This window comes from Sturnira hondurensis, unplaced genomic scaffold (assembly GCF_014824575.4).
Source record: "Sturnira hondurensis isolate 20B ecotype Veracruz unplaced genomic scaffold, ASM1482457v3 Scaffold0005252, whole genome shotgun sequence".
NCBI lineage: Eukaryota > Metazoa > Chordata > Mammalia > Chiroptera > Phyllostomidae > Sturnira > Sturnira hondurensis.
This window is the reverse complement of record NW_028077883.1, coordinates 6,531,858-6,548,457: the sequence shown is the minus strand read 5'-3', so window position 1 is coordinate 6,548,457 and position 16,600 is coordinate 6,531,858. Positions and strand designations below refer to the sequence as shown.

General features: G+C 43.9%; 1 protein-coding gene across 2 annotated transcripts in view; it reads left to right on the top strand.

The window, feature by feature from the left end:
• ASB4 (ankyrin repeat and SOCS box containing 4) overlaps nt 1–9,646 on the top strand; it is a 70,945-nt gene extending 61,299 nt beyond the window's left edge. For both annotated transcript variants that reach the window (XM_037046451.1, XM_037046450.1), the window contains exons 4-5: nt 6,388–6,501; nt 7,889–9,646. In XM_037046451.1, the coding sequence (XP_036902346.1) occupies nt 6,388–6,501; nt 7,889–8,077 (303 nt within the window). In that variant the 3' untranslated portion in view covers nt 8,078–9,646. The remainder of the gene's footprint in view (nt 1–6,387; nt 6,502–7,888) is intronic.
• The last annotated feature ends 6,954 nt before the right edge of the window (nt 9,647–16,600 follow it).

Sequence of the window (16,600 nt, the reverse complement as noted above, 5' to 3'; positions counted from 1 at the left end):
GTATGCAAAGCCAGATGCACTAAACAATGGCTGGGACTGTTGTTGTTACTGCATGTCTGCTGTGTGGTGGAATCAGTGCTTCTGGGTTTGGTTTACCCACCGGGGCCTTTGCCGCCAGGAGAGGCAGTGTCTGAGACTGTCTGAGACTGAATGTTGAGCCTTAGTCTGAAACCCACTGCTGGATGCCTGTGAGTGGATCCAGTCTCTGCAAAGGCAACTAAAAGGCCGTCTCTCCTCATTCCCCTCGAAGAGCCAGATAAGGGAGAAAGAGCCTCTAGACAGAGTTTCTGTTCTCCAGTAAGAAGTCTTGTGAACATGAGGGAGGCCCCTGGGTCCCTTTCACAAAAGCACTTTCTGAGAGGGAACAGCGAGGAGGGTTGGGAGCAGCGGCTCAGTGAGCAGGTGCATGCTCTCTGGCTTGGCCACTTACTGGCTGTACAATTTTTAAAAACAAGGTCCCTGATCTCTCAGATCCCACTTTTTCTCTTCTGAAAGATGAAGGTAAAAATACCAGCTCTTCAGGATTGTCTAAGGGGGAACAGGTGAGTAAGGCAAGGAAATCACTGAGCCTGGTAATGCTGCTCAGCAAGATTGTTGCCTTCCCTCCTCCGCCCAGAACGAACACTCGTCCACAGTAGCAGTCTCTCCCGTGGTCGTGGGTGGCTCCCCGAGCTGGTAAAGTAGGCCTACAATTGTTTGTTGCAAGGAACACTCTGCTTCCCATTAGCGTGTCCTTATCAGTTCTGTTTTGTTCCCCCGAGTTCCTCTACTTTGTTCACATGTGAAAGAGATTTAGAATAGAGTTAGTGGCCACTGGTGGATGGCTGGTAATGTAAGCATTTTCTTGCTACCAACAGCATAAGAGAACTGGCCCCCTTCCACAGCAAAACTGGAGAAAACCTATTCAATTTACTACGCAGATGTTTCATAGCGATTTAGAACAACTTCTCCACAGCCCGACTTTCCAAAAACAAAGTCATCTTTATGGCAAGTCAGTGACTGACTCGTTTATCCAGAAGATAAAGTGATTTGTTCTCTTGTGGATAGGGAATTTGGTTTCCTTATTTACAAGGAATAAGGTCAGAGCTGAAGATGCTGTCTGCCAAATATTAAGCACATTGGTAGAGGGTGTATTTCACTGAAAGCCAGTGTATAAATTACATAAGGTGGGGGAAAGAATTATATGTTCTGCAATTGCTTTCCAGGGTACAAAAGGACATTTGATTTTTTTTCCCAGCATAATTCAGAAAGAAGTGACACTCCAGGGAGCCAAGATTGGGCTTTCAGGTAGGGCAAGAAAGATGTTTTTCCAGGGCAGGGAAAGGTGTGTGAGGGTTTGGGGCAGTGTGGATGGCTCCTGCTGTTGAACAGAGCTGGGCGCGAAGCCCGGGGTACAAGACACCTCTCTGATTATGAAGTGCCTTTCTGCACACAGATATATTAATATAAAAGGGCAGAAGCAGCTTTAGATTTTCCTGCTTACGTGGCTTAGCATTGCTACTTGTGTTGGAAGGGTGGCAAGGAGATTTATCTGAAATCTATTTGGCAGTCCGCGCTTTTCGGTGTCCGATGAGGGAAGGGATCTAAAAGTCTTTCCAGGTGCCACCACTCTAGAAAAGGCTCCTTTTGGCTCATCGCTCTCCCATGAAGGAAGAGACGCCAGAGACATACAGAAGGTGAAGTTCTTTGGGCATCTTTGGTTTCTCAGACCAGGACATAGAAGCAGAAGTTTCTCCCTTCTGGCTTCATGCCAGTCCTTTCTCAAGGTCCCTGTTAGTCAGCATCTAGTAATGATTTAGTTTGCTGTCTCTTAAGGGTTTTTTTCCCCTGTTGTTGTAAGTGGTCTGTGAAATAATTACAGAGGCCTAAAGGTGTGTCTAGCCGCTTAGTTCTGGAAGAAGCCTGACGTGCCGGTGAAAGTAGCTGGAAGATTGTCAGGCTGAAGGAGCCGTTCACGCCGCGAGACCCGTCTGGTGTCAGCAGAAAAAACTTAGTTATCGGGGTGAACAAAACCTACTGTCAGCAGTGAGGGCTTTGGACTTCATGCATCTAAAGACTGCAGGTTAAGAACGACTTCATTTTTTTTTTTTGCCTTAATGAAAGGTGAGAAGTTATCTTCCTGTGATACATGGGATTAGGCCAGGTGCAAGTGGAAGCATCAAGTCTGTGAAGTTAGGCTCTTAACCTGTGAATGAAGTGCGTTCCTGTGTCCGTAACTTAGTCAAACACTTTCTAAATAGGGACTGGAAAGAGGGTTGCCTGGTAAAATACAAGGGGCTCAGTGAATCTGAATTTCAGATAAATTATAAGTAACTTAGTATAAATATATACCATGCAATATGTGGGATATACTTATACTAAACCATTACTGTTGTCTATCTGGAATTCAAATTTAATTGGAAAACCTTTACTATTACTACTTGCTAAATCTGGAAATTTTAGTTGGGAAGTAGGTAGTATGTGATAGAGGAGAGCAACTTTTATTCACATCTTTTCTGCCTCTTCAGTGTTGGCAAAAAAGTAGAGGTAAGGAACACCTAAGGACAAAGTTTCTGTGTAGGCACTACATCTTTAAATATGTCCACTGTAGCTTCCATGAAGAATGAGTAGGGCTGCCCTGGCTGGTGTGGCTTAGTGGATTGAGTGCTGGCTTCAGAGGGTTGCGGGTTCAATTCCCAGTCAGGGTACATGCCTTGGATATGTGTGGGTCGGGTCCCCAGTAGGGGGCACTTGAGAAGCAACTACACATTGATGTATCTCTCCCTCTCTTTCTCCCTCCCTTTCCCTCTCTCTAAAAATAAATAAAATAAAATAAAATAAAATGTAGAAAAAAAAGACTGAATAGGGCTTAGGAATTTATTTATGCAGAGCACAGAAATCAGTTTTCCGAGTGGACAGCTAAGCCAGAGTTCAGAGCTTCATTACAAACTTTCTGCCTTCTTCACGCTTTTTGTTTTCACGATTCTAATGTCAGTATGTTCTTGATTCAATCCTTGGATTAATTTCAGCTGTCGTCCCTATACTGGTAACTCTGAACTTTAAACCTTTATTTCTGGGTTGCTCAGGCACCAGGGCCCATCCTTTGGAAAGGGCATATCTGCGGGTCTTTAGGGAAGAATGTGTAGGGGGTCTGGGTGGGTGCTATTTTCACATGATGGGCAACATCTCTGCCTTCACCAGGGACTTCTTTTGAAATTTCAACAACATGCAACCTAAAATAATTACGGAAGAGAATGTTGCTTGTCTTAAAATGTCTGTACAATGGGATTTGTGTCCTTAAAACATTTCACCAGTCATTGCCTAAGGATTAAAATAAGATCGTGAGAAGAATATACTTGGAAGAGCACTACGTTCAGATGAAGAAAACCGAAGACCATGCTTCCTCTTACTGTACCTCTCTGGGTTTCAATTTCTTCAATTTGAAATTAGGAAGATCAGATAATCTCTAGGGTTCCTTGCAACGCCAACATTCTGTGGTACCCTGATCATAGTTTATAACTAGTGTTCAAAGCGATTATGTAGTTCTCTTACATAGAACTACATAGTGTCATCCTCATCTCAGCTGCAGAGACATGAGCACCTCCATTTGTCTCAATTTTCCAAAACCAAGGTCCTGGAAAATTACCTGCCAACCCTGACAGCCACGAGCTCAGGCAGAAATCCTCCAGTTACACTTTCTAGAGGCTCAGAAACTCAGACTTGTCAGAAGTCCCATAGCCATGGCTCTCTGGCTCCAGCCCACCTGCTTATGTTGTGTGGATGGATGACGTCGGCTTCCTCTATTTGTTTAGACCTGACTGAAAGAGCCAAGGTCAGCAGCTTAGCTTTGTGCTCTGCACCCAGAATATGTACGTGAATGGATCCTCTCATTAAACAAGTGTTTATGTTGTGCTTATTTGGACCCAGCCCCTGGGCAGGATGATTCTGATACCTTTACTGGTTTGGAGCTTCCACACATACATTCAGTCTGCAATGGCTTATGACTGTGCTTCTCAAAGATGGGACAGCCGGGAGCAGCTGTGTCCTGGCATTGACTCCCCGTCGCTCGTGAGAGCTGACTGTTACATTTTGTGAGCTTATTGTTAAACAGACCATTTTCAAAATTATATTGTATAAACCTCTGAAGTATACTAAAAACAAAGGTAATAAATATTCAAAACACTGTATCTCCTAATCAGTTTACTCTGTGTATCTATGCTGTTGATATTATTTGCATCTATTATGTCTGTATGGGGGAAATACTATATAATGTTATTGCACATTTCCCCCCAACCACACAACTCAGTGACCTCATATTGGTAGCTTCAAATTCCTCAGACTATGGTCCTCTGTCTTTTCCATTTATTCTCACTATTGAGCCCCATAACTTTAGCCAACACATTCTTTTTTAAAAGATTTAATAGAGAGAGGGGAAAAGAGGGAGGAAGAGAGGGAGAGAAATGTAGGTGTAAGAAACATCAATCGGTTGCCTCTTACATGCCTCCCATTGGAGACTTGGTCCATAACCAGGCATGTGTCCTGACTGGGAATTGAACTGTGACCTTTCCATTTGCAGGCCAGTGCTTAGTCCACTGAGCCACACCAGCCAGGATGCCAGCACATTCTTTGATGGTGCACAGATCACCTTCACCAGCTGTTGGAGCATCCTCTATGCACATGTTTGACTGCCACTGAGACATCCCATGTGCGATGCCCTCCTGCTCATTATCTACTCATTTCCAAATTAGTCTGCCCTTCCAATTTTCTCATTTCAATCAGTGGCACCCTTATTTGTTCTTGAACTTGGGTCTCAAAGTTGCATTCTTTATTCCCCATATCTGATGAGTAAATAGGCCCCACTTATTCATTCTCAAAGCTTCAGTTACCCTTCATTCAAACGATTAACAGTGCTGCCAACAGTGCTGCCATGGGATTTGTGTGCGAAGCAGCGAAGCAGCGAAGCAGCGAAGCAGCCATTGAGTGCATCCCATTCAGCCTCCTCCCTGCTCTCTGCCCTGATGCCCTCATGTATTCCTTTGTGCTTTTGCTCATGGTACTCAAGGGACACGTGATCTTTATGGTCCCTTATTATTTACTGGCTTATATTGCTCTCTAATTTCAAATATCTCTGCCTCTTCTTTTCAGCTAGGTTGTAAACTCCCCAAGGACTGAAAGCAGGTCATAAACTTTTCAGAATTATGATCACGGTGCTAAACACAGTGCTCAAGAAGGCTTCCTAATGGAATGAATTGACGATAGCATTGCTTTTCATTAAGCATATGCAATAGCCTTCTATTGCCTGATAAGTCAATCCCAAGCTCTTCAGACTGGCATTCCAGGTGTACTGTCAGCTAGCTGGCTCCATCTCACCTGCTCTTATCTTTAGCTCTCTGGCGTGGGTCCTCCATTCAGGTTGACCTCCAATCAGTAGACCTTCAATCAGTAGACCTGGATACATACATATGCTTCAGTGGATTTTCAAATGATGATCATTCTGTCTCAGCTTTGCGCAAGGATCCAGGACATTAGGTACTTACTACCACGTCAACAAATACAACACTGGACCACCTATGAAGGATGTGTAAAGAAGATCGAGAAAACCAGTTTTGTGACCATCTGCTCAATGACAATAGGTTGAGGTTGAGAAGGACCAGAAATTGAGGAAGAAATTTCTTTGGAGAAAGTTAAGTGCAGAGGCATGCCTTCCTGCCAATGGAGGGTTAGGGGGGGGGGTTCCTTCTCATCTCGTGTCCAGTGAGAGAGACTTTCAGAAGACTCCACAGAGAGCTCGATTTGTCCTCTGAGGTTTCAAGGCAACACTGGAATTGATGTGTAACTCATGCTGAGAAAATGTAAAGGAGAAAGTCTGTGGCTGAGGCTGCTTGTCTGGTGGTAAAGAGGAAAAAAAGTGCTGAGACTGGGAGTCAATAATGCTTTTCTGATAATGATGGGACAGAAGTACAGGTTCCCTCAGGACCAGCTGTGGTCACACTGAAGAGCCAGCTGGGTCACTTTGAAAAGAAAATGGGTCACACCCCAAAAAACTTCTAGAGACAGGGCCATCTTGGCAGAAAGAAACTGGAGGTCTGCTGGTGGACACAGGGGCTGTGGGAGGTGTGAAGACTGTTAGGACGGGACGTGCCTTTCATCAGGCTCCCACCTTCTTTGTCAGAATCTCTTCTTCACCTGCTCCTGGATGGTAAAAGACATCCGTTTGATTTCATGAGCCCCCCCATCTTCCAAAGGGACTGGCAGGGTGTGTGAATGCTCTGGGGCATGAGACTTCTCAAAGGCATTTCAGGGCTCCAAGGAACCCAACAGGTCCATACATTCATGATGCCTCTGTAAGTGGGATAAATGAATCTTATATGTGCATTAAAGCAGAGAAACTTTGTGCTTCGTCTGCAGGTGATACAGGCTTGCCATTCTTGTCCCAAGGCGATCGAAGTGGCAGTGAATGCCTATGAACACATCCGCTGGAACGTGAAGTGGAAGAGGGCTATTCCTGACGATGACTTGGAGGTAAAGAATGTAGTCCCTTACGCTGGGTTTCAGTGTAAAGCACGTCCAGACTGCAATGCAAGTGCAGAAAAATCCTAATTAAAAAATTGGTTTGGAGGACGCTTTGAAGGCCTCCTCCCCTGTGAGACGAAGTGTTATAAAAACAAGGCACGAAAGGGCATGGATGCATCAGAGTCCGGCATTTGGGGATGTCTCAAGAGGTTTATTCACTGAAGGGTACGCCAAGCAGTTATGTAAAGATGGCAGCTGTACTTCCTTCCCGTCAGTTTGGATTAATTAAACCATAAGAACATTTGAGATTGCTCATATAGTATTTTACCAGAAGACTAAATTGTTTCCTGTAGATCATTTCATTCACTTTGAAATATCTCGAAGCTGTTAGTAGGCAGGAAACTGAGCAGAGCCGACCCTCGAACAATGTGGTTCGAACCGCATGGGCGCGTTTATTTATACACAGATGTTTTTCATCTTGTAAACGGATGATGTAAACTTATGATGTGGATAAATATGTCCAGTACTGTACATGTGTTTTCTCTTCCTTATGGTTTTCTTCGTAACAATGTATTTTCCCTAGATTCCTTTACTGTAAGAATATAGTATCTAATACATGTAACATACTAAGTACGTGTTAATCGACTATGTTGTCAGGAAGCCCTCCAGTCAATAGCAAGCTATAAGTAGTTAAATTTGGAGAACAAAAGTTACCTGTGGATTTCTGACTGCACAGTGGGTCAGTGCCTCTAACCTCTGTGTTGTTCGGGGGCCAACTGGGTTAAAAACCCTGTGAAGGGTCATAGAGAAAATGACCGACAGAGTTGAGTCCTCACTCTACATATGGCCTTTGCTGCCTTTGTGAGCCAGGCCCTCCCTCGAGCCCCCCCGCTCTGGGGTTTAGCGGTCACAGGCTGTCTCCAACACGTGGAGAGTATGAGGTACAGAGTGTAAAGCTCATTGGCTTTGGAGGCCAATGATTTAGGTTCAGTCTGATTCCGCTACTTATTAACTATCTTACCTTTTAAAGGTTATTTAACTTGCCTTAGCCTCATTCGCTGATAAATTATCTAAATGTAGGGGTCACTCCAGGCACATAAAGAGCTGACAATAATATTTAGGCTAATTTAAAATTGTGATTTTGGTTTACAGTGCTCCCAGCGGTTCACGTAAGTGTATGTTGTCTCGTCTGTGGGTTCTGAAGTGCAGAGTATTTCTCTGCCTCTCTTGCTTATCTCCATACCCACAACCCCCTCAGTTCCTGGGCATCTCAATTTCAAGACCCTAGAAAGCTGCCATTTTGCACAAAGTCGAGCCTAAACTCATCATCGCTGACGTCTCTGGATGGAAACCGCGGGGCTTTTCTGACTGTGACCTGTTTTCCCTTGTTTTTCAGAGGTACTGCGATTTTTACCACTCTCTCTTCACGGTGTGCAGCAACTCTCCGAGGACTCTCATGCATTTATCGAGATGCGCCATTCGAAGAACGTTGCACAGCAGATGTCACAGAGTCATTCCTTTGCTTTCCCTCCCACTGTCATTGAAAAAGTACTTGCTTTTAGAGCCAGAGGGAATCATTTATTAAGTCTTATGAGACAAAGGTTCTCAGTCTCAGATATTTAAGTGGACTCACCGGGTAGACACAGTTTACATAAATAAAATGGTACATGGGTTGTTTATAACACGTCAGGGAGTTTGAAACGCTTTGCAGACACTCTGTCATTAATCTTAGGGTTTTGTGGTGAGGGGAAATAAACAAGAAATAAAGGCGAGGCCTTCTCAAAGACAAGAATATATCCAGAAGGTGCAGACCTAACAATGATAACCAGCATGTACAGGTACTCAGTTACGGGGTGCCTGCTATATTTTTTGTACAAGTTTTCCTGTATTATCTCATTGGAAAGGGGACCCAGAGTTTCTGACAACCCATCTCCCATATCATTGATAAGTTTACATTACCATTCAGTTGGCAAAGTAGCGGGCTTTGTGGCTGGCCTCCTAGTCTTGGTGCCTTCCCTCCGTTCCCATTTAGCAGAGATTCCTACTGCTCATTTTGCAAACTCCTGTCCCCACACCAAGCTCGTCAGCTTATTCTTAGTGAAGACAGCACGTGAGCACAGTCAAACAAGGAGATCTTTGAGTCAGCATAAAAATGAAAAACAGAGACCAGTCCACTTAAAGGTCAGAAATGGACATTTCAACACACTCTTGTAGAGGCAGAGACCAGAGGCAAAGAGAAGCCGGAAGCAAGGGCTCCTGCCTTCCAGGATCTTACCGTTTAGCAGGGGATCCGACTGACAAGCAGGGGACCGCCCATCAGATGGCAGGGGCAAGAGTACAGGCGCTGACTCATTCATAGCACTTACTTCTCAAAGTCACGTTTCTGACGTGAAGGGTGGCTTTCTTTCAAGCAGGAAGACAAAGAGTGAAGGGATTGGGTGAAGCCGGGGAGTCTCCTGCGGCTGTGTGCGGAAATATAGTCACTCTAAGCTTCTCCAGCCATCTTGCTGTTGTTTTATTTTCGTGTGTTTTCCTGTTTCTGTGCAGGGAAAGGCTTAAGTTGATTACATCGGTCTTTTTAGATAACACACTGACATTTCAGAGCATTTTAGCTGGAAGGTAAGGAGCATTTTGCTGGCAATGACTAGTTACTGAAGGCAAATTAACAAGACCTTTCGGAAAATGGTAGTTTTTGAAAAAAATGGAAAGATAAGTGCGTCAGGCTTATTAGTCAGTGGTTTGCAGAAAGAAAAGGACAGCTGATGAACGTCTGGATCTCATGGTTTATGAGGCCAACTTGCTTCCCTTTTGCTCTGGCTCCCCACTTAGTATTGCTTTTTAAATGTCAGAGCAGATGCCATTCGGCCCAAACAAATCCATTTACCAGTTGTGAGCAGGTTTCTTTTATCTGTGTGGTCCTCCACCTTATTTTTTACATGCTTGCGTTTTGCGTAGAGATGATGTTAAGTACGCCACTTAGAACATGCTTCTAAACTGGGATTCTCCTGTTCCAGGTGCCATGTAGGTGAAATCATAGGTGGATACAATAACCTTGCTGAAACATCAGTTTTACTCAAATCTGTGGGGAGAAATATGTTGTACTAAAGCAAGACCTATCTTATGGAGTAGAATGCTGAATCTGTATGAACTTTATATAAAATGTGATCGTTCAAAAAACAGCTTGCTTGCGTTAAGTTGTTAGAACACACCGTAGAATGCTGAGTGGAGGTGCCTGCCGCCCTCCTCCTCAGGAGTTTGGTAGATGCGCTGACTTAGGCAATAGAGCCCATGCTGCGGACACAGACGGATGACTTCCTTCCACGGGAAACAGTGCTTTCTCCCTCTGCTTGCTTGCGCTGAAACCTTTTGTGTTAACCTAGCATGTGATACCTGGCTCCTTGCTTCCAATTGTTCATCCATGGATTTGAAGTTATTTTTCCTCATCTTTGGACTTTTATTTAGAGGACTTAAATAAAGCCCCCCTGTTTCTTTTCATGTTTGTGAGTCGTCTGTTTACTGAGATTTTTTCCTAACCGAATTTTCAGCGGTGAGACTGAAACACTCTATCAAGGGTATAAAACTCATTTTCACTGGCAGGGGTGGGGTGGGGCACATCAGCCTCACGGTTGCCTTCAAAGGGCCAAATGTAATGTTAGGACTGTGTAGATGTAACTACTTAACTAGGGGCAAGGAGCTCGGTGCTGCCACTGGGCAGAAACAAAGTGCCGGGCCTGATAAAAGGTGGAGGGCCGGACTCGGCCCATGGGCCTTGCGTTTGCCACCTGTGGTCTATATTTTTCATGACCTTATTCAACATTTAGAAGGAAAAAGACAATGAGGAAATGATCCTGGAAATATATCATATTTTCAGAAAAAATAAAAGGATAAGCACAAGACACAGGCTACTGTGATAGGAACAAGTGTGTTTTAACAGCAATAAAGAAGTTGTAGAGTCAGCCTACCTGCCGGCCGACCACCCTCTGACTCCTCCTGGGTTTCGTTTCCCTCATTCTCACCATTTACACAGTCCTGGGCAATAGCAACAGCGGAAAGTATATCCTCGTGATGCTTCTGTTAGTTTCTGTAAACCGTCATTTAATGGGAGGAAGGGAGTGCTTCCCTGGGTCCTTTGTCCCTAAGGGCTTTTACGGTACAGATTTTAGGGGCAGCCCCAGGGGAGGATTTCAATAGCATAGTCATGAGCTTTCCAGGGGAAGGGCCGTGGTCTCCCCTGACTGGTGGATGCTGGAGCAGGGCAGCTGGTCCTGGTGTCAGCCGGGATGCCCCTTGTCTGGTTTTGCTGCTTTTCCGCGTCTGGAGCTGAAACACAGCTGAGGCCTAGGTGTTATCTCTAGGGCTTACTGTTTAAGAGCGGTAGTTCAAGGGCTCATATGAGTGTCCTCTGAGACTGTTCTCCTGTCCCTGGTTTCTCCTCTAAGGGGGTCTAAAACCATATGACTAGCTGTATATTGGGGGAAGGTCTGACCTGCAAGACCGGCAATATGAAAGGTCAGGGGGACAAAACCACTATATGCTAGGGGAGAAGGTTACCCTGGGGGCGAGGTCCTTGTTTTCCCAGTTGCTAGGCACCTGGCGCCTTCTACCCCCGTGACCTTCTGCACTTGGCCCATTGTCCTGGCCTTGCTTATGTCTGTGTAACTACTTGCCATAATTTCTCTTTGTCTTAGGAGATAAGACAGTTGAGAAAGGATGCTCCTCTCTCACAGGAGGGTTTTATGACCAGTTTCAGGGGAGAAGGGGTAGGTGTCAGAGTGACCTTTCTCCTGTTTTCTTAAACCCTGTCAGCTTAAAATAATCAACGTGCGAAGGTGCCAGAACCCCATCAGAGGGTTAAACTGTCAATGCATTAAATCACATAGAACAGGACATGATATCCAGTAATCATTTTACTATTATCATTGTCCTTGTTATTGCCATAATCACCATTACTTAGGGAGAGGTTTCTACCAGTGAGGGAATGTAGTTGTAAAGTGAATCTATAGTTGAAGGTGATACATGGTCGATTTCTGTTCACTTTGGGAAGTTCTTGTTGAATTCCCACCATGTGCTAGGCACCTCACAGGCAGCTTAGAATCAATGGGGGAATAACACAAACCAAGTCCGGACCTTCCTGGGATTTTTGAATTGGTGATGGAGGTGAAATTAACACGGATGTGGAGGAAGTGGCAAACAGGCAAATTGATTCCTTCTTGCAACTTGGCCCTTTTATAAGTGGGTTTATCAAGAATGCAATGACTCCTTTTACTGTTTCTTAAAGGCTGTGGAGTCACTTGCAAATTTACCACATGGACAGAGAGGGTTGGTCAGCTGTTTCTAACGTCAGTGAGGGAAACCTAGGAAGAGATTAACTTTGTAGCGGGAGGAGTATAGATCCGCAATGTGACTCCCAGCAGTAGGGTTACTGCGCACTAGAATGAATGAACAGAAAGGGCTGGAGAAGTTCATTCAAGCATTCTTTCACTTTCAAGCTTTTATTCAATACGAATACACATGTGGTTCTGTGCCAAGTGCAGAAGGAAGAGCGAAGTGCTGATACCAAAGCACTGAAAGAGTCCTTTTCATTTTCGGTAGCTGAACGTTTTTTAACTGGTTTTGCTAAGAAGTAAGAAAGGAAACATACAGTGGTGTTGTTGTTGTTTTAAACTAGACACTAGCTCCCTGAGCTATTTTTCAGTCAGCTACTATAAAAGGGTTGATTAGAAAGGACGTTCAAGACCTACACTTCAGTGATAAATCTCCATCGTCATATTTTTGGTCACACCTGTCACCATTGAGAAGCAGTGCATGAAATATGCAAAAACATACTCCAAGAAGCACTTGATCTTTCATTTCTTTTCCTTTCTCTCTCTCTCTTTCTTTTTTTCCCCTTCCTTCCTTCCCAACATTAAGTGAATTAGGTGGGCTGAAACTTCTTCTTATAGTTGGTTTTCTCAAATACAGGTATGCTTTGATGTTAAAGGATAACAACTATGCCAATATATGCTAATCCAGCCAAGGAAATAAAATAATAATGCAACCTCATACTTCCTAAATTATGGACAGCAGAGGATTAATTTTAAGTGCTTATGAAGCACAGAAAAATGAACAAAACAGAATTATCATCATAGAGCTTTTCAGAAGATCTTAGAAGTCAAAAATAGGTACCAGGGGACTTCTCAAAGCCCAGGAGTTCAGACACTGCCCAGAATCACTGTAGAAGACATTTGCTCACTGCCCCACCCCACACTGGGGGAAACCTGAAAGTCGGTGTTGATTGACAAGCGGTGGGAACCAATGGAGATTGCAATCAATTTGATTCAGGAAGCAAACCATACAAACTAAGCTGACCTTCTAAACACAAACTTTCTTCCCTCTCTGGGTCCCGGCAGGATGACTGCCAGTGGTCCTGTCCGCTGAACTCCTGCCCCTTGGCTTCTTGGCAGATTCAGTCTATTGGAAGACCAGCCGGGACTGAAGAACAGGAGGAAACAGATGAGGACACTTCCCTGCCACTTCCCTGGAGGACTTTCTCTTGATAGTGGCTTAATTCCTTTCCCAAGACCACAGCTCCTATCAGGAGCCCTTCTCCTAAGCTATTGTGATTCTCCCTGGGTTCTAGTAACTGCTTCCTCCACTTGTTCCTCCAGACCTAGGGGCGGTCAAGGCTTCCTCCTGTCACCTTTGCTCTAGGTGCTTCAGCATTCTTTGCTACCTACATCTTTGTAAATACTCCTTGATGAAATGTTCTTCAATCTCCCCTACTGCATGTGCAAATCACTTTCTCTAGCGATCTTCACCGAGGCACAAACACACCTAAGACTGTGACAAATCTGTGAGAGCTTTAGTGCTGGTGAGTGCTGTTGGCTTTGAGGGATGACGGAGGTCACTGTGGACCAGTTACCTGGCAGGTGGACATGAGCTGTGAAGGACAGGGTTTGGATAATAACTTGAGCAAGAGTAGGGCAGTGGGCGGGGTGGCATTTAAGGTGAGTAAGTGGCCTCAGTGAAGGGTTAGAGCTGGAACATACAGTGAGTATTCATTATGGCCAATGGATGTTGAGGATAAACATCTGTTCTGGAGCACCAGGTGAACAGGGCTGGGTAGGTTCAGATGAAAGAAAGGTCTTGAACCACAAGGAAGCACCCTGGGAAACCAATGGAATATTATCATTGTTACCATAATCACTCTCTTCCCCAACCTATAACTCTCATAATAGTAAGAATTATGGTAAAACTACATAACATTCATATAGTATTTTGCAATTTTCAGAGTCTCTTCCTGATGCTTAATACAGACGACCCTCCTTTATCATAACCCTCTACTCTCTTCCATGCAAAGAAAAAAAATGCAATACTGAAGAGTTAGATATGGCAAAGATAGCTAAACATGGCATTAATTAACCCTTTTCTTCTCATGTAATACCTTCCAATCACATGGACAATTTACTCAGGCTACTGGTCGGGTGGCTCAGTCGGTCAGAGCATTGTCCTGCACACCAAAATGTCATGGGTTCAGCTCCTGGTTGGCATGTGTGCTAGAGGCAACCAGCTGATGTTTCTCTCTCACATCAATGTTTCTTTCCCTCTCATCTCTCTCTCTCTCTCTCTCTCTCTAAAATCAACAAAACATCCTCAGGTGAAGATTAAAAGAAAAAAAGGATTAGAATCTTGCATTTTTAAATGTCACAAGCTAAATAATTTTATTAACTGCATGAAAAAAAAGGAACTCTTTCTTCCAGCATACTAGAGCAGCGTGCTCATGGCACACTAAAAATAATTAGTAAAATTCTTCAGCACACCAATAAATATATTTTCTGCCAGTCTGACAAAAAAGTAGGTGTACTTTAGATTCTTGCACACCAGACAGCTGTATTTGTGTTGGCTGTTGTCATTTTTTTAAATCTGACAATCTAAGGGAAGATAGGTCAGTGCCCCTGACTAAACAGTCAAGTATTGAACGTTTTAAAAATTCTTGCAGCACACCAGTTGAAAATTGCTGCGTCAGAGGATGAAGGAACAGAGGCAGAATTTGGAGTTCCAGAACTGCTTATAAGTCTCTCCGGGGCAGTCAGCGTTGGAGTGATAAATTGCTTACGGAAGCACCACATCATTGCACCCTGCAAGGGCGCTGGGACTCCCAAGTACTGCTGACGTCAGAGGGACAACCACAGGCTGCCTCTTAGGGTGGTCCATTAGGGAACGCTTAGGTGGAAGCAAATCGTTCCTAAGTAAGCTTTGGCCAGCTCTCAGAGATACACACAGAGAAAAGTCATTTTCTTAACCCAAGTGTTAATTTCTTTATTTGAATAGTAATGTTTAACTACCTGGTTTACAGGGTCTCTTGGGAACTATATGAATGACATATGTAAGGCATCTAAGGTACTTTCTTGTATGTAGTTGGACCTCAATCAATGCTCAGATGGCACATGTGTCTGGTACGTGGGGAGATTACGTAAACATACTGAGTTTTTAAGGCATTCATGTGCATGAGACAGAGAAGTGACGTGTTTTTTATCGCAGTGGAACTGCGACGATTTTCCTGTGGCACAAATTCTCAGAGGCAAACTGTTCCAAGCTGACTTGTCCATAGCTCCCTGCTCTTTGCAGTGCGGCCTGAAGGAGGCAGTGTAGGAGAACTTTCTGCCCGCCGGCCTTGAGTCAGCTACGGCAGCTCTCAGCGCTCAAATGTAGCCTGGAAGAAAATTAAACCTGAAAGCTGGAGGAAGGCAAAAAGGTATTCTGTGGGCTACTTGCATTAATGTCCTGGGTTCAGCTTCAAACAAATCTGCTGGGGCTTTCATTGGAAAGAGATCTGGGAATCAGGAAGAGATCTTAGAACCAGAGGCTTCTATCCTGTGGTTACATAATCTGTTAAAAAAAAATGCAGTTCGTTTCTTTCCCTGTTGCACTGAAATAGACAACTTCATTAGTAATCCCATCCGTTTAACTTCTCTTTTTACACCACTTCCCTTCCTCTCTCCTTCTCCTTTCCCTTCTTGTCTTGTCTCTTGTCCTCATCTCGGGTTTTTTTTTCTGTTGTGTTTTTTTCCCTCTTGCTTGGCCAGGACCTCAATGTGAGCAATGCAGAGCTCACATTGCTGTAATATTGATGATTGACAACTACTGACGGGACCGGAGTCTTCTTTCCAAGACAATGTAGCAGAATAGCTGGTCACAAGGACACATAAAGATGGTCAGCTGTACCAGAGCTCCAGGCCCTCTCTGCCACTACCTCCCTCTGTGACAGTTCCCCACTTTGCCACAAGGGGGCGATAACTGCCTCATACTGGAATCCATGAGCCAGTTAATAAAATATCTTGAGCATGTTAAGTACAAAGCCAGGCATATGGCTCATGTTTATAGTCCTACCTTGATTGCTTTTTCCAGTTGAATTCCAGATTTCCATCATGACTGACAGACCTACATGTTCCAGAAAAGTTTAAACACACACACACACAGAGCAAACAAATCTGAGTAGGATGTATGGATATATCTGTTCAATGATATGCATCAGTGTGTATTACAGCTCACAGGTGAAAATCCACCCATTTGTAGACTCTGGACACACCTAAATAAATCATGATAGGCCTCTAACAATACATTGCTACTTGAATTGCTTTTGAATAGTTCCTAATCATATTTTTCTGCTTTGGGGCCGTGCTGACTGACTCATTTAACCTGAGCCACTTCTGTATGTATAGCTGACGCGTACTAGTGCCCATTCCCTACCTACTCTTCTGAAAGCACTAATAAGCTAATTTGTGTATCTGTCTATCCGTCTCCCACTAGCCTGGAACCTTCTCAAAGGAAAAAAACTGTAATTTCTCCTGTTTTATTTTTAAAAAATTAAGGGGAAATTTACATTCAGCAAAATACATAACCTTTAAACAGATACTTAGATACATTTTTACAAATGTACATACCTGTAGAATCAGCACTCTAAGATAAAGAGCACAGTTATTACCCCAGAATATTTCTTTCTGCCTCTTTGCAGGACATCCTCAGCTGCCATAGACAACACTGTACTATTTCTGTCACCAGATGTCAGATTTACATGTCCTTGAACTTCATAGGCATGGAATTATATACTATACACACTTTTGTGTCT